Source organism: Triturus cristatus, chromosome 11, assembly GCF_964204655.1.
Source record: "Triturus cristatus chromosome 11, aTriCri1.1, whole genome shotgun sequence".
Classification (NCBI taxonomy): Eukaryota; Metazoa; Chordata; class Amphibia; order Caudata; family Salamandridae; genus Triturus; species Triturus cristatus.
The window spans coordinates 372842918-372861171 of NC_140594.1; the positions used below are offsets into that span (position 1 = coordinate 372842918).

An 18254-nucleotide genomic window follows, 5' to 3' on the forward strand; every position below is an offset into this window, starting at 1 on the left:
TGGTTCTGGGTTAGGAGGCATGGGGGTGGGTGCAGTTTTTGATGTGGTACCACTGATAGTTGTAGTAGTGTGGTGTACCACGGCTGCCTGGCCCACGTAGGAGCTACTAGAATGAGTGTGAGGGAGTGTTGTTGTAGCTTCCTTACCACTAATGGAATTAGTGGGAGAGGTGGAAAGGCGTATGCAAATCTGCCTGACCAGTTCATCCATATCGCATTGCCCTTGGACAATGGGTGTGGGTATCTGGGGGCGAAGCTTGGGCATTTTTTGTTTTCGTGGGTGGCGAAGAGGTCTATCTGAGGATGCCCCCACTGTTGGAAGAATGGGTGAAGAACTTGTGGATGCAGTTCCCATTCGTGTAGTTGTTGCGTTTGTCTGCTGAGCAGATCTGCCATGGTGTTTTGTACGCCTGGAACGTGCTGAGCCAGGAGAAAGATGTTTTGGGGAATTGCCCATCTCCATATGCTCTGGGCTAAGCGGGAGAGCTGGGGAGAGTGTGTCCCCCCCTGTTTTTGGATATAATACATTGCAGTCATGTTGTCTGTGCGGATGAGGACTGCTTTGCCCGAAATCTGTTTTTGGAAAGATTTTAGGGCTAGAAAGATCGCCAAGAGCTCCAGATGGTTGATGTGGAGCGCCACTGCAGAGAGTGATGTGTGCGGCCGTCCACCAACACCAGATCCGTCAGCTGACCCTGGGCCTGGTTCCACTGTTGTGCTAGGCACTCTTGAAGTGGACGCATGTGTAGTCTTGCGTGTGGCACTATGAAAATGCAAGACGCCATCATTCCTATGAGCTTCATAAACACTCTTGCTGGAAGAGAGTGTTGAGGAAGGAATGTTTTGCGTAAGGCTTGAATGCTTGTGATTCTGGCTGAGTTTGGATAGGCAATACCCTTGGAGGTGTCTATAGTGGCCCCGAGATATTGCTTTGTGTGAGATGGTATGAGGCGGGACTTTTGGTAGTTCACCGTGAAGCCTAGCTGGTGGAGCAGTTGGATGGTGCTGTTTGTATGTTGCACACATTGGTGGTAGGACGCGGCTTTTATCAGCCAGTCGTCTAAGTAAGGGAAGACGTGAATATGTTGACGTCTGAGGTGTGCTGCTACTACCGCTAGGCATTTGGTAAACACCCGTGGTGCGGTGGTGACCCCGAAGGGGAGAACCGTGAATTGGTAATGCTGCCCGTCCACTACGAACCTGAGGTATTTCCTGTGAGAGGGGTGTATTGGAATGTGAAAGTATGCGTCTTTCAGATCCAAGGTAGTGAGAAAGTCTCCCTGACAGAGGAGCGGGAGGACCTGTTGTAGGGTGACCATGTGGAAATGGTCTGAATGTATGTAAGCATTTAGAGGTCGGAGGTCCAGAATGGGCCTGAGGGTCCCGTCTTTCTTTGGTATTAAGAAATATAGGGAGTAGACCCCTAGATTTTGTTGATTGACGGGGACCTGCTCTATAGCGTGTTTTTGGAGGAGGGAGAGTACCTCCTGTTTGAGCAGTGTGGAATGTTCTTGAGACATTGGACGGTGCCTTGGTGGGATATTGGGTGGGGTAGATGTTAGCTCGAGACAGTACCCTGACCGAATGATTTGGGTCACCCATTTGTCCGATGTTATGGACTCCCATGCGTGTATAAAGTTTTGTAGTCTGCCCCCGACCGGAGTGGGATGGTCTGGGGGGGAGCGAAGGGAAGTCATTGTGCGGGCGGGGTGGCAGAACGGGTGGTGTTATTTTTGCCCCTGCCCTTATTGTTGTTGCCTCTGTAACCACCCCTTTGGTTGCCCTTTGAAAAGGTATTTTGAGGAGAGGACTTGTAGGAGGTTGAGGCGTTGTCGGTGGAGAAGCCTCTGCCTGTGCCACGAAAGGACGAGCGTCGAAAGGAACGTTTAGAGGCTTGTGTTTGGAGTGCCCCCATAGACTTTGCTGTGTCTGTGTCCTTTTTCATCTTTTCCAACGCTTCGTCTACCTTTGGCCCAAAGAGAGTTTGTTGGTCAAAAGGGTGATTGAGTATGGACGCCTGGACTTCAGGCTTAAACCCGGAGATCCTGAGCCAGGCATGGCGACGAAGCAGGACACTGGTATTTATGGCTCTAAAAGCAGTGTCGGCTGCATCGAGGGCACACTTAATGGAGGTGTTTGTAATTAGTTTACCCTCCTGTATGAGGTCATGAGCCTTGCGCTTGTGTTTTTCGGGAAGGTGCTGCATAAGAGCCTCAAGTTCGTCGTAGTGTGCTCGGTCATAGCGCGCAAGTAGCGCTTGTGTATTTGCAATGCGCCACATGTTTGCAGCTTGGGAGGCGGTGCGTTTGCCAGACGCGTCTAGAAGTTTTGATTCCTTGCCTGGCGGTGGGGCTTCTCCTGAGGACTGGGAGTTAGCCCGCTTTCTAGCTGTGGAGACAACTAGGGAATTTAAGGGAGCAGGGCCCTTTATGTATGCAGGGTCTGTGGGTGCCGCCTTGTACTTTTTCTCTATTCTGAGGTTTAGTACCCTGGCCCTGACAGGGTCTTTGAACACCTCTGCAGCATGCTTGGTGACACCCTTAAGCATGGGCAAAATAGACGTGGATTTGTCCTGAATGTCAAATGTGTCCAGTAGGAAGTCGTCTTCCACTGGTTCGCTGTGCATGTCCACCCCATGGTAGTGTGCTGCTCTCTGCACTAAGTGGTGAAACCCTAAGGAGTCCTCTGGAGGAGACGGCCTGGATGGGTATAGGTCGTCCTGAGGCATATCAGGTATATCAGGGTTGTGGTAGTCTTCCCATGGGTCTGGGGTCCCCGGTGGAGTGGGGTCGATTGGGGCGTCCGCCGGGTCATAATCCGGGTCCCCGTCATCCGGATCTGGGGACAGGGTCGGGGAATAATGAGGTAAGGGTGGCGGAGACCTGGGAGGGGGAGGGGGTGGAGGAGGCAGAGGAGGAGGTAGTGGGGAGGGCACTCTGAGGGGAGAAGTAGCAGAGTCCTTCCGTTTGGGTGCTGGAGGAGGAGCCGGAGTGTCAAGGCGTCTTTTCTTGATAGTTAAAGTTAATAGCCCAGTCTTTGGATCTTTAGATAGAGTCTTTTGCAAAGGGTCTGGTGTAAACAGAGCCAGTGGCGCCGAATCGTCCGCTGGCGCCGATTATTTCGGAGCCGAGGGCTTCGATGGTTTCTGTGCGCCATGCTTTTTTGGGGCCTCCGGTTTTTTCGGCGACGAAGGAGTTTTCGGCGCCGGAGCGTCGGTGCCGACAGATTTGTGTTTGTGTTTGGTCGGCACCGAGAGTCCAGGCTTCGGCACCGGTGGCTTCGGAGTCGAGCTGGGTATTACTTTTTTCGGTGCCGGGTGCTGTTTTTCGGCACCAGGCGTCGGCTGGCTCGAGCCCGAGCTGCCGTGAGACTTTTGAGGCTTCGACACCGGGCCCGAAGGTGGGGTGATAGAAGCTTTGTGCTTGGTTTTACCCAGGCCTACCGGCGAGGGTGTAACCTGAGTCTCTCTGGTTTTGGGCGCGAGGGAGGGGGTACAGTACTCACGACCCGCTGCGCCGGTGTGATGTCCTCCACGTCGGAGTCGTCGGCCTCGGAAGCGCTGACGACGTCGTCCTCCTGCTCGGTGTGTAGTTGCCCCGAAGCTTCGGCGCCGTCTCCGAAGATGTCCGGTGGAGCTGCGGACGATGAGTGCGCCATGGTGCGTCGAGCTCTTCGATCCCGGATGGTCTTCTTTGATCGAAAAGACTTACAGGCGGGGCAGTCTCTGGCCTCGTGTTCTGGAGAGAGGCAAAGGTTACACACCTGATGGAGGTCGGTGTGGGGAAATTTAGACCCACATTTTGGGCACTTTTTGAACCGAGTCCTTTCCATCGGCCGGGACCGGAGTCGAGGAGGGCCTGAAGGCCGGTGCCGATGTACGGGATGGAGAAAAGTGCCGCTTCGAGAGATGAAGATGATGATGAAGAAACTCGAAGAAACGAGGATTTTCCGTCGAGGCTGGAACCGTAGAAGTTCGAAGCCGGAGCACGAAGTATCACATCCGAGCCCGATGGCAGAAAAAAAACAATCTGAGGATGGAGCCGAAGCCCATGCGCAGTACGGACCGAAGGAGGAGTCACCGAACTCGTGACTTCCAAAGACTGTCCAAGAAGAAAAACAAACTGCAAACATCCGGGCCCAACACCAGATGGCGATCTATGCTAAGTGTACAATCTGCAGCTCATATGCCTCGAACGTCTTATTTAATCTTTAAGCACTATTTTCTTTAATGAGTTTCTCCTACTACAGGCACTACATGCTTTCCTGCAATTCAGTGCGCCATGCGCGCTTTCACATGACACGTTTTACAATAAAAGCATTTGTTTGTCAACTTGACAAACATGCTTTTTTGGTTAAAAGCGCCCCATTCTGCGCTTTCACTTTAACAGCAGCCACAGACTTTTCTTGAGTCACGGCTGGTGTAAAGAAAGGGGCATGGTTTCTATTAACCTGAAAGCGCAGTATGGGGAGCTTGTAAATAACAAGTATTTGCAATGCAATAGGTCTCGCATTTTAAAAACTTTGACCTATTGGTATTGTAAATGACAATGCCTTTTATTATTGCAGGTTTTTTAAACACATAAATAAAAGGCATTGTCATTTACAATGCCAAGAGCTCATAATCTCGCAATTGTGAGACCTATGTGCTAGCGCATGCTCTTGTAGGCTCCACCATAAAAAAACAGCGCTCCATAAAGAAAGAAGGGCTCAAAAACACTCTAGCCAAAAACAGAATGTGGTCTCTTTTCTTTCTTATATTTTCACCCTGATACAGCAAGGAGTGCTTGGCCAACATCCTTGCATCTTTTCCTGAAGCAGTGAAAATGGAATGAATGACCTGGGTTTGTTCGACCTTAGTCTATGTCCTCCTCTTTCCTCTATTTATGGAGGTCCTGAAGTGTGGTGGAAGTGGTGGCATAAAAGAACAGACTAAGACAAAAAAGGCAGCAAACAAACCTCCACAACCACCAGGTGCAAAAGACCCCATGATAATTATTCATTTGTCATTAAACATAATTTTAAAAAAAGAAATGGATTGTAGTAATGCAGATGACAAAAATTATTTTTTTTGTTTTCCCCTTAGCTGAAATTGAGGAGCCATTTTTGTTTTGCTAAAAGCAATTTAGCCTGTTGAGACGGACATTGTGTAAAATACCTCAATGGAGTGCCTTGCCTCTGCAATCTCCTTGTAGAGTTTCAAAACATAAAACAGATGTAGGCTGTAGCTTAGAGCTGTATGTAGGCTCCCCTAAATTAAGAAACTGACTGCGTGATGAGTAACACGTCTAGTTGCACCTACTGTTGTGAACTACAGTGAAAGGTATCACCACAAGGATCCCATCGCTGCACAGTGGGGGCTGGAGTATAGGTACCACACATCTGTAGACTTGTCTCAAATGTACACAACTGCATTTCAATTATGGATAACTTCTTTCAATGCCCAGTCTTGCACGCTTTCAAAGCCAGATCTTGGGCTCTTTTTCACGGATTCCTCCCAGTTATTTTTATTTTGCCTAGATTGTCCATGAGGTATTTTTTTAGGAGAGAAAAAGCCCAATAAACCGTCTCTAGTACAAACACAAACCAGCTATTTTGTGTTGAACCACAGATAAGGAGGCTTGGCACACCTCAACCTCCCTAAAGTCCATCAGAGTTCAGGAAAAATACATTGCCGCACCAAGTAGGAGGGGCGTTGTGGGTCGAGTTGTCCCACAGGGCCTGGTTGGCAGGTTTAATTGCAGCAAAATAATTAGGTGATACCTGCCAAGTAGGCAAGTCCCATAACTCCTAAAATGGATAGGCAACAGACACACAGTCAGTTTTTTACTTTACAACTAGAGCAGTGTACATGACACATTCCACTTTCCCAAGTGTGTCCTGGTCACAGTCCACATCATGTGGTACTTGTTCCTGAAACAAAAGTACTGTACTATCCCTCTGCCAATCTCCCAACTTGGGTTAAGACAGTATTGAAGCACACACACCAGGCCCATATCTTTCGACAAATGTTATTCAATGAAGCTTGTTCTTCAATTAACATTTGCTTCAGGTATTGAGGTACTCTGCTAAAAATTCAATCTCTTATCTTCATCACTGGTGGTGTCACTAATGTGAATGTCCAAAAAGCATTCCTGCAGAAAAACTAGTATGAACTGAATGACAGCATATGATGGTGGTTTTCATAAGACAGGTAGAAGTCCTCTTGCCTCTTATTAAGTGTAGGATTTTCACATTGGAAGGCCTGTGGAATACCAGGAGGGAGTAACACGAAGTAAAATATGTATTATTAGGCTTCTGGGGTAAGCAAAGCACACATGCTGGGAAAATTGGCATGTTTGGTGAACACAAACTATCCTATGCCCCAGACCAAAAACACTTAATATTCTAACAACAATAGCAAGGGGAAACAATAAGCATTTAACAGTTCAAGGCATTCCTACTACACAACAGATTCCTCTTTATAGGGGATCTTTCCCCAAACATGAAAGGTTTTATCCCTGCATCAGACACTGTACAAAGCGCCTTTACAGCTGTGTATTAAAAAATACATAGAGTTCTCTCCCAAACAGATTTTTTTCTCAGCAATACAGTTGGATAGGAAGATTATTAACCTGCCCTGCCACAGCCCCTGTCTGCCACCCCTCACACCGTCCGCCACCCCCTACACAGTCCTCTAACCCCCCACACATGGAAAAATATGAACATTTGGTAGAGTTCATCTGCATGGCTCACCTGGTTCTTCCCAGCATGCTCCATGATCTTCTCATAGACAATCTCGTTCATGATTTGGAAGCGCTTGATTGCTTTCTTCTCTGTGATCCCCACATAGGTTTGCTCCAGAGGCACTGGGCGGAAGCTGCAAGAGATGCAGGGGCATCAGAGTGAGAAATAAAGGGAAGTGAGAGGGGCACAGGAAAGGTAGAAAGGTAGAGGGAGGTCCAAAAAAGAGAAAGGGCAGAGAGAAAGAAATTGGTGTATATGCATGTGTTCTTGTAGAACAAAAATAGAAAACACGTCAGAGGGCCAGGAGTGGGCAAGAAAGTGTGATACAGTAACATAGGAAAGCAAATTCGGAAAGATATAAACAGAGCCAAGGGTACATAGTTTAGAGGATCAGAGTCCATAAAAGAGCGCAAAAACACAGAGTAGGCAGGTAAACATGCCCCCACATTACAAATGTAGTGAGATCCAGGTAGACTAGGTACTGAACAGGGTCCACACGAGGGCTGGGAGACTCACAGTACCTGTTATCAAAGTAGAAAAGGCCCTTGGATGGATCCACCCTCAGGAAGGTAGCCACATCCTCATAGTTAGGGAGCGTGGCGCTCAGACCAATAAGCCGAACATCCTCCTGGGTCATCTCAATGTTGCGTATGGCTCTAGCTACCAGTGATTCCAACACTGGTCCACGATCATCATGGAGCAGGTGGATCTCATCCTGCAGCAAAAGAAAGGAAAAGTTGCACCCTGTCGGTGTTCTAAGCACTTACACCAATGTCAACACATTCACCACCCTTATCAGCTCTGATTAAAAGAATCAAAAATACTGTATATCAGACAGACACAAAATCAGCAGATTCCGAAGCACGTAACCAACTGGTGGAAGATCAGATCGCTCTTCTGGGGTTCAGCTCCATTTTAACAGTGGGTTGGGTCGGCATCCTCTCCCTGGGTGATGGTTGTAGGGCATCAACTCCCCATCTCTATGATGACAATAGCTCTGTGTTGGCACACCTTTTCTGAACTACAGTGGCTGTGTCAGTACCTGCATTGGAGAACAGCTGGAAAAGACCCTGAGGCTTGAAAAAACTCTTTGAATACAGCTCTCCTCACACACTCGACACTCACCAGAATCAGAAGGCGCACCAGCTGGGTATATGTGCGCTCCCCTCCTTTACGGGTGATGATGTCCCACTTCTCTGGGGTGCACACAATAATTTGGGTTGCATTGATTTCCTCCTTGCAAAGCTGATGATCACCTGTCAGTTCGGCCACAGTGATCCCGTAAGAGGCAAGGCGCTGCAAGAGGAAAAGGAGGTTCATAGGAGTAGGTATCCAGTAACATCAGACAGAGAAAGAAACACACACAGGAACTTTAAGCTAAGGAAGATTCTCAGTACAAGTCCACTAGCAGACACAATATCAGCGAATACAAAGAAAGAAACACAGGAACAAACATTGGAACACAGGCAAAGTGATAGACCAAGAGTGTGCACACAGGAACTGAAGCCAAACATGGGGCTTAGATCCAGGAGCATTTTAAACAGTGTAAGGGAAGACAGGAACAAATATTATAAGACATGGAAAATCAAAAGGAAAAGTCAGCAGACACAGGCAGTCAACAGTAGCCATCACAAAAGACAGAAGAAACTCAGTGGAAAAAAAGATTAACACAAAAGAGACAAAAACAGAGATAATAGAATGTACACCAAGACCCATCACAAACATCCCCTACAAGAACTCTTGGTCTCCATTTCAGGGCTTTGACTTCCATTCACTATTGCTGTCCTACGCCTAGATGGAAGAATATTCAACCATTAGCTACCTAATGCATTCTCCAATGCGGATTGGTTTAAAACTCTACCAAGCTATCTTGGCTTGGTGATGGAGAAATAGCTTCTTCACAATACCCATCAGCCATGTATGCACCTTTTCAACTTTTTTCTACATTCAGCTGCTCTAGAGTAGACACAAAAGAAAACATAATAAACAAAAGATGGAGTGACTTGTAAGGACGGACTGTTCTATGAATCATACCACTCTTTTAGAGCATAAAGAATCTTGACAAGCACACATTTAGCTAGTCAAATATTCTTTATCGCCGAGGCAGTTCAGGGTGTGTTTTTATCTCACTGATGAACAAACCACCGGTAGGCAATTCTCTAACAAGGAATAAATCAAACTTTTTTGATCAACCCAGACTGTTTTGGAATACATCAAAAGTGTTAAGTTGCTGTGAGAAAGTGCCATCTTTCTTGCATGGTATGCCCCCACTTTTTGCTGAATTGCTAAATGTACTTTGACTGAGTGTACCCTGAACTCCTGCCAATCAGGTGCCCAGGGCCTATGTTCCTTCCCTAAAAACACAAAACACAAAATTGGCAAACCCTGGCCACATGTCAGCCCCTGGTAAATGGTACCCAGGGCCTTGTGACCAGGGAAGGCCTCTAAAGGCTGCAGCACTTATTGTGCCACCCTTAGAGGCCCTGTACCCTTACACACACACACTGCCCTTGCAGGCTGGGTGTCTGGGTGCAAGACAAAACAAAGAGTCAACATGGCACACATCCCTGTGTGCTATGCCCATCACCTAAACTGCCATGGCATACATCAGCCACCCCTCTAGCTGGGTGCCCTATGCCAATGGTGTGGGTACAGGAGCAGGAGCCCTGTGCCCCTACAGTACCCAGGTCCATTCCTGCCGGGCCAAAGAAAGAAGAAAGAGGAGAACCTCAGAAAAAGGGGCGGAAAGGGGATCCACAGCCTTTGCTGTGCACCATGCCACAAATCTGTTCCACCGGCAGGCGTATACCGTCTTTGTGGAGGGACGCCTGGCTGCCAGAATGATATCACAGACTTCAGGAGGCAAGTCAAATGACATCAACTGCCGCCGCTCAATCTCCACGCATGGAGGTGGAGGCTGGACAGGTTCGGGTGGAGGACCGTCCCCTGCTGCTGCGACAGAAGATCCTCCCGAAAGGGCAGACGTATCGGAGGATCGGTCAACATACTGTTTAGCTCGGGATACCAGTACCTTCGTGCCCAATCCGGGGCCACCAAGATGACTTGGGCCCGGTCGTGCCTGATCTTCTTCAGCACTCTGGGCAGAAGTGGTATAGGCGGAAAGGCGTACAACAGACCGCAACTCCACTCGTGACGAAAAGCGTCGCCGAGCGAGTGCCGCCTTGGAAATTCCAACGCGCAGAACTGCTGACATTGCGCGTTCTCTTCGGTGGCGAAGAGATCTAACCAAGGCTCTCCCCACTGCTGAAAGAGACCTTGCGCCACTTCGGAGTTCAGACGCCATTCGTGATCCATCATACACCGGCGGCTGAGTTCGTCTGCTCTGGCGTTCAGAGAGCCCGCCAGATGTTGAACCACTAGGGTGACGACCTGGTGTTCCAGCCACGTCCAGAGGCGCAGAGCCTCCTGACAAAGGGTCCACGACCCCACCCCACCCTGTTTGTTGCAATACCACATGGCGGTGGTGTTGTCCGTGAACACCTGCACGACACTTCCCCTGACAGAGGGAAGGAAGGCTTTCAGTGCAAGTCGGATCGCTCTCAACTCCAACAGGTTGATGTGGAGGCGAGACTCCGCCGGAGACCAGAGGCCTCTGATCTCCGCCTCTCCCATATGGCCACCCCATCCCAGGAGGGACGCATCCGTCACTACAACATGCTCCGGTTGGGGAAGGGAGAGGCTCTTGCCCGTGACCCAATCGCGGTCCGTGGGCCACCACTGCAACTGCTGTGCAGTGCCCTCCGAGATCAAGACATGGTCGGACAGGTTGCCGTGATGCTGGGCCCACTGAAACTTCAGGTCCCACTGCAGAGCCCGCATGCGCCGCCTGGCGTGATGCACTAGTAGGATGCAGGAGGCCATCAGCCCCAGAAGCCGCAACACTAGCCTGACCGAAACCCAGGATAGAGGCCGAAAGATGGGAATCAGGGCCTGAATATCCCAGACCCGCTGTTCCGGCGGATAGACCCGGAACTGCGCCGAATCGAGAACCGCTCCGATGAAGAGGAGCTTCTGAGAGGGACTCAGGTGTGACTTCGGCACGTTGATGGAAAACCCCAGCAAATGCAGGAGATCCGCCGTAGTCTGGAGGTGGGAGATGACTGCCTGGGGCGAGCCCGCCTTCAACAACCAGTCGTCGAGATAGGGGAAGACTGGAACCCCTGATCTGCGCAGATGAGCTGCAACCACCGCCATCACTTTCGTGAACACCGGAGGGGCACTGGTGAGGCCGAAGGGGAGCACGGTGAATTGAAAATGCTCCTGGCCCACCGTGAACCGCAGGTAACGCCGGTGGGCCGGCAGGACTGGGATGTGGAAATATGCGTCCTGCAAGTCCAACGCTACCATCCAGTCTCCAGGGTCGAGGGCAGCTAGAACCTGAGCCAAAGTCAACATCTTGAACCTTTCCTTCCGGAGGAAGGCATTGACGTTCCGGAGGTCCAAGATAGGGCGTAGGCCCCCTTTGCCCTTCTTGGGAACCAGAAAGTAGTGGGAATAACAACCACGGCCTCTTTGGCCAAGAGGGCCGAAACTTCCTCTCGCAGAAGATTCAAATGATTCTCCGAGATACGGTGGTGCTGCGGTGGCATGGCTGGAGGGGTCGTCTCGAAGGGGAGGGAGTAGCCCCTACGGACGATTTGCAGCACCCACCTGTCCGAAGTGATGGTACGCCAGTGGAGCAGGTGATGGCGAACTCTGCCGCCCACTGGCGAGGAATGGGCCGGAAAGCTCGGACTAGGAAGGCTTGGAGGCAGATGCTGTCGGGGTGGATGTGGGCTGACCACGTCGTCCTCCAGAACTGCCTCGGCGGAAACCACGTCCGCGACCGCGCGCAGGTTGGTTCTGCGGCTGGTGGCTAGGCGGACGTGAGGAGGCACCCCTTCCTTGGCCACGAAAGGGGCGAAAGGCGGAAGTTTGCGACCGCGGGGCCGAGAGGCCCAAGGACTTGGCCGTAGCCCGGGAGTCCTTAAAGCGATTCAGCGCACTGTCCGCTTTCTCACCAAAAAGGCGAGTGCCATCAAAGGGCATGTCCATGAGAGTGCTCTGGACATCCCCCGAAAAGGACGTGGACCGCAGCCAGGCGTGACGTCTAAGCGCTACCGTGGTAGAAATCGCCCTACCCAGCGAGTCCGTAGTGTCAAGCCCACATCGGATTGCATGTCGTGCTGCATCCCTCCCATCGGCCAGAGCCTGGGTAAGTCGTGCCTGGGCCTCCTCCAGGCACAGGGGCAGCACGTCCTCCACCGTATCCCACAGAGAGTGGGAATAACGGTCCAAAAGACAGGCGGTGTTCAAGGACCGCAGACCCAAACTAAGGGAGGAGAACAGCTTTTTGCCAAACTGTTCCAGTCTCTTGGAATCCCGGTCCGGCGGAGCGGTCGGGAAGGAGGATTGGGAGGTAGAAGCCTGGATAACCAGGCTCTCGGGGGAGGGGTGTTGGGACAGAAAACTGGGGTCGCCCGGAGCAGGGCGGTGGCGCCTGGCCACGTTCCTGTCCACAGGAGGAACTGTGGAGGGCTTGGACCAGGTGCCCTGCAGAACGTCAATGAGGGCCTCATTGAATTGCAGCAGAGGCTCAGTGGAGCTTGCTGCAGACTGAAGCACCTCAGTGAGGACGTTAGTCCTCACAGCCACGGCAGGCAGCTCGAGCCCAAGGGCTGCGGCCGCCTTGCGCAGCACCACAGAGAAAGCAGCACCCTTCTCCGAAGCCACAGTCGGAGGAGAGATGAATCCAGTGTCTGGTGAGGTATCCAGACCACTGGCCTCCCCCAGTTCATCTGCCCAGTCCTGTGACAGCTGAGCCTGAACGGCCATAGGATCCTCGGACCCCTCCCATTCGCCCCCGTCATCCGATTCCTGGTAAACAGGAGGAAGGAGCGGAGCCTGACGATAGACATAATGTGTCTCTAACGGCGCCGTAAGCGGCGCCCATCGACGCCGGATCCGGAGCGGGGCTGAACTGGGGCTCGACGCCGAGCGGAGCCGGCGTCGGAGGTGGAACCGGTGTCGACGCCGACGGAGGAGGCGTGACGAGGTCGACCGGCGTCGGCGGGGACTCGGGGCGAGTCCCTCAGGAACCTGCGGCGTCGGGGCATGCAAGGTTGCCCAGTCGGGTCCGCGGGGCCCGAAGGCGCGCCAGCGGGCGTCGACGGCGGAGCCAGGCTCCTCATGGCCGAGAGGTAGGTACCGACTTCCGCCGGCGTCGCGTCAGTCCCAGGGACCGGCGGGTATGGGGACTTGCGCGGCGCCTGCGGCGCCGCTGGAGCCGCGGGGGTGGAACCACCCTGACCCTCGGCCGAGTCACGCGACCAGCGAGGGGAGTCCGAAGAGCGGTGTCGCCTCTTGGACTTCTTGGAGTGCTTCGACTTACCCGAAGACTTGGGGCCAGACGAGCGATGATGACGACCGATCCTTGGACCTCCTCCTGGACTGGGATCGAGAGGGGCGCGGAGCCGAGTGGCGAATCTCGAGGAGCTTACGGGACCGCTCCCGTCTAGCCTTCGAGGTCAGGGACTTGCAGTTCGAACACGACTCCGCGTCGTGGTCGAGGCCCAAACAGTAAAGGCACCGGCGGTGATGATCCGTAACCGACATCAAGCGGTTACAGTCAGCACAGGCTTTGAAACCAGGCATCCTACCGGCACCGGAGTAGAGACAAGATCAAAAAGGATCAAAAAACTTAGTCAAAAAAGACTAAAAGGGGTAGCTCTCCCGGATCTGCGCTTACTGGCGCGGAAAAAAGAAGAACTGACGTCAGCGCGCGAGGGCGGCGTCTAAGTACTCCGACGACGTCATTCCGGCGCACGACGCCGACGACGGACGCGGAGCCGCAGACGACGCCTAGCGACGCGCAAGGGGTATTGCTGACGAAAAATCTTCCGGATCCAGTCTGACGCCTGGGGATATTCTAAGGTGAGGAATCTAACTAACGTGTTTCTTTCAGATAGTAATCTGTGGCAAATAACTTGAAACTTCCATTGAACCGAATGCATTATTGTGTTTAGAATTGTGTTGCCTATTGCAACCACTTGTAACTTGCTACAAAAGTCAATTGCATATTGCAAAAGTATTTATACAAAGCATCTCATTCTGAGAAAGTATATTTTACTACCTATTGTTGGTTCTAAAATAAAATAAGCATATATTTTTCATATATAAACCATTGGCCAAGAGTTCAGTTATTGAGTGTGTGAGACCATTTGCTGGCTGAGTGTGTGCAACAAATGCTTTACACTTTCCTCTGATACTGCCTTACTGCTCGACCAAGCTACCACTTTAGAGAGTAAGATTATATCTAACTTTAGCCTGTGCCAAACCTCTGGGGACTGTGGACTCTGTACACTCTGGACCCATTTGGGAACAGTATATGCAGAGCCACTTTCTCACATCTGTCGACTTAACAGATCGACAATCTGATTGTGAACCCCTAGAAGGTGTTCTGCAAATAGGTATATGTTCTGAGGAATGGCCCATCTCCAAATGTTCTGTGCGAGCTGGGACAGCTGCAGAGAATGTGTGCCTCCTTGTTTTTGTATGTAATTAGGGGGCATCTCTAAGATGTCCTCTGGGGTGTCATGTTGTCCGACCGGATGAGGACAGCCTTGTTCTGTACATGTAGTTGGAAGGATTTTAGTGCTAGGAATACTGCTAGCAGTTCTAGGTAATGGATATGGAGCACTTTCTGTTGAGTGGTCCATTTTCCCTGACTGGTGTGTCCGAGGAGATGGGCTCCCCATCCTGTGAGTGATGCGTCTGTTGTAAACACTATCTGTGGAAGAGGCTCTAGGAACGGCCGCCCTTTGGACAAGTTTGTTATTTTCCACCACTGTAGAGAGCGATGTGTGCGGCTGTCCACCAACACCAGATCTGTGAGTTGTCCGTGAGCCTGGTTCCACTGACTTGCTAGACATTCCTGTAAGGGACGCATTTGAAGTGTTGCATAAGGCACAATGAAAATGTGCCACCATGCCTATGAGTTGCATGAACACTCTGGCTGGAAGAGAGTGTTGGTTTTGAAATTTTGTGATAAGAGCTTGTGTACTGGCTATCCTGGCTGGACTGGGATATACTAGGGCTGTGGAGGTGTTTATGGTAGCTCCTAGATATTGGTGTATATGAGAGGGTTGGAGATGAGACTTGGGATAGTTGATAGTGAACCCCAAGTTGTGTAATAGTTGGATGGTTTGGTGAGTGTGTAGAACACATTGGTCTAATGACTTGGCTTTTATTAGCCAGTCATCTAGATACGGGAAGACATGAACTTGTTGTCTTCTGAGATGTGCTGCTACTACTGCAAGACATTTTGTGAATACTCTGGGCGCGGTTGTTACCCCGAATGGAAGGACTGTGAACTGGTAGTGTTGTCCGTCCACCACAAACCTTAGGTACTTCCTGTGAGCAGAATGTATGGGAATGTGGAAGTAGGCGTCCCTGAGATCTAGTGTGGCAAGGAAATCGCCTTGTTGCAGCAGTGGGAGCACTTGTTGAAGAGTGATCATATGGAAATGATCTGAGTGTATATACAGATTTAGGGGTCTGAGGTAGAGTATTGGTCTCAGAGTCCCGTCCTTTTTGGGGATAAGAAGTACAGTGAGTATACCCCTGTTCCTTGATGCTATAAGGGAACTGGCTCTATTGCGTGCTTTTGAAGCAGTGAGAGAACCTCTTGTTTGAGGAGCGTACGATGGTCTGCGGACATCGGATGCTGTTTGGGTGGTATGTGTGGGGGGGTAGCTGTAAGGTCCAGGCAGTAACCATACTGGATAATTTGTCTTACCCACTTGTCTGTTGTGATGGAGTTCCAGACAGGTAGGAACTGTGTTAGTCTGCCCCCGACTGGAGTAGAATGGTGTGGAGGGAGCGGAGGAAAGTCACTGTTTTGTGGCAGGGGAGGTGCGAGTGTTATTACCTCGACCTCGTCCCTTGTTGCTGTTCCCTCTGTACCCGTCTCTAAAATATCCTCTACGGGGGGATGTTTGTGTAGTGGCTTTGAATGTAGATGAGGTGTCTGCGCCCATATTTTTGGAGGCTCCTCTGTAAAAGGAGCACCGAAAGGAGCCGCGCATTTGTGGAGAATGTAATGCTCCCATGGACTTAGCAGTCTCGGTGTCCTTTTTCATTTTTTCAAGGGCAGTGGCTACAGCCGGCCCAAACAGCTGTTCTTGGTTGAATGGCTGACTGAGTATGGTAGTTTGTACCTCTGGCTTAAATCCTGAAATGCGTAGCCTGGAGTGTCGTCTAAGGAGCACACTGGTGTTAATTGATCTAGAGGCAATGTCTGCTGCGTCAAGTGCACATTTAATTGACGCATTTGAAATTAGCTTGCCCTCTTGGATAAGGTCATTTGCCTGGGTTTTATACTGGTCAGGCAGATGTAAGAGATTTTCTAACTGGTCGTAGTGTACCCTGTCATATTGTGCCAGTAGTGCTTGGGTGTTGGCAATACGCCAGTGATTAGCTGCTTGTGCTGCTACTCTTTTGCCAGAAGCTTCTAGCAGGTTGGATTCTTTATCCGGGGTGGTGCATCTCCGGAGGTCTGGGAGTTGGCGCGTTTCCTAGCATTGGAAACGACTAAAGAATCCAAAGGCAACTGTCCTTTGATGTAAATAGGATCTTCAGGGGCAGGCCTATATTTCTTTTCTATTCTAGGGTTAAGAACCCTGGCACGGACGGGGTCTTTAAATACTTCAGGGGCATGCTTAATGACTCCTTTGATGATAGGTAATATTTGCACTGATTTTTCAGACTGTTCAAAAGTATCTAAGAGGAAATCTTCCTCTGGTGCGTCGGAGTGCATTGTAACACCATGATAAAGTGCAGCTCTATTTAATAATTGGCCAAACCCCAGGTGATCATCTGGGGGAGATGGTTTTGAGGGATATGGCTGTGGGTCTGGTAGGTCTGTTGGGATAGGGAATGCCCAATCATCAAGTGGTGAGGTATCTGGATCCGTGAACGGGTCATTAGGATCCCCCCACCCCCTAGGTCATCATCATCTGGAGGTGGTGTATGTGGTGGAGAAGTTACAGGTAAGGGTGGTGTAGGCAGAGGAGGTGGGTTAGAAGGCAGTGTAGGAGAAGAAGGGGGCATAGGCGATGTTGCAGAGTCCTTGTGTACAGGAACTGGAGCAGATGGTGTGTCCAGTTTTCGTTTTTTACATGGCACAGCGGTGACATGTCCAGTTTTTGGGTTGATATAAATCTTTTTCTGCCTTGGATCGAGGGGATCTGGGTGAAAAAGTTCTTGTTCCTCTGTTACAGTTTTCAGTGCCGATTTTTTTGGGTCCGAGCGAGGTTGTGGTTGATTCTTATAGGTTTTGGCTTTAGGAGGTGTATCAGAGTCCTTAGCCGTTTGTTTCGGTGCCGAGGATGTTAGTTTCGGAGCCGAAGCTGGATCTTTAGGCTTGGGAACCTTTGAAGCTGGCTTATTTATGGGCCTTGGCGTTTTCGGGGCCGATTTGGAGGTGGAAGGAGTCGGAGCCGATTTCGGCGCCGAGTGTTCATTTGGCTTCGGTGCCGAAGGTGCTGGCGGGACAATGACATGGGGTTTGCTCGGTCCCGAGCTACCGGAAGGCTTGTCTTTTTTCTTCGGAGCCGAGCCCGGAGGCAGGGCTTCTGAAGGATGTTTTCGGTCTCGACTGGGGCCAACAGGCGAAGTCTTGACCACTGCCTTTGGTTTTGGAGGGGTTGGGGCAGGGGCAGTAGTACTCACACGTTGCCCAGGAGTGAGGAGGTCGTCTGAGTCTTCTGCATCTGAGATGATTTTGAGATCCTCGGAATCTTCTTTTGGGACATAGGGGCCTTCATGAAAGATGTCCTCTGGTTCCGGAGCTGGTCTTTGTTCCATGATGTGTCTTCTAGCCCTTCGTTCTCGGATGGTCTTTTTGGATCGAAAGGATGCACAGGCTGGACAGCTGGCCTGGTCGTGTTCAGGTGATAGGCACAGGTTGCAGACCTTGTGATGGTCACTGTGTGGAAATTTTGCTCCACACTGGGGGCATTTTTTGAAAGGCGTCCTTTCCATGAGCCGTAGGCCTTAAGGCGTGGATAGGCCCAGCGGCCCGCGTCGACGTCCGGAAATGAGCCGAAGAGATCGATGTCGAAGATGAAGGTGATTCGATGTTTATTCTGTAAATTTTGTGCTTCGAGAAGCTTGGAATTGAGATTTCCAACCGGAGCGGAAAAGTTGCATCCGAATCCAATGGTGGAAAAAAACAAATCTAACAATGGAGTTGATGCCCATGTGCACTATCATCCAAGGGAGGAGTCACCTATCTCGTGACTACAAAGACTTCTTCCAAGACAACAACAACGTGCAAGCATCCGAGCCCAACACCAGATGGCGATCTACTATGCTAGTGTGTGATCTGCAGCTCATATGCCTCGAACACATATTATTGACTAATTGTTATCATAACAATTTCACCAATGTTGTTCTTTTGTGGTTGAAGAACTAGATTGTGAAAGTGATAGGCAGATTAGGAATTGTCACAAGCCTCCAGCAATTTTTTAG

At 50.6% G+C, this 18254-nt stretch overlaps 1 protein-coding gene across 1 annotated transcript in view; it reads right to left on the reverse strand.

Annotated features, from left to right (window-relative positions):
* The window catches only part of SNRNP200 (small nuclear ribonucleoprotein U5 subunit 200), a 468968-nt gene that overhangs the window by 298551 nt on the left and 152163 nt on the right, over positions 1-18254 (reverse strand). The window contains exons 14-16 of the mRNA XM_085634342.1: positions 7848-8018; positions 7244-7437; positions 6732-6855 (exon numbers count right to left, since the gene is read on the reverse strand). Of these exons, the coding sequence (XP_085490468.1) occupies positions 6732-6855; positions 7244-7437; positions 7848-8018 (489 nt within the window). The remainder of the gene's footprint in view (positions 1-6731; positions 6856-7243; positions 7438-7847; positions 8019-18254) is intronic.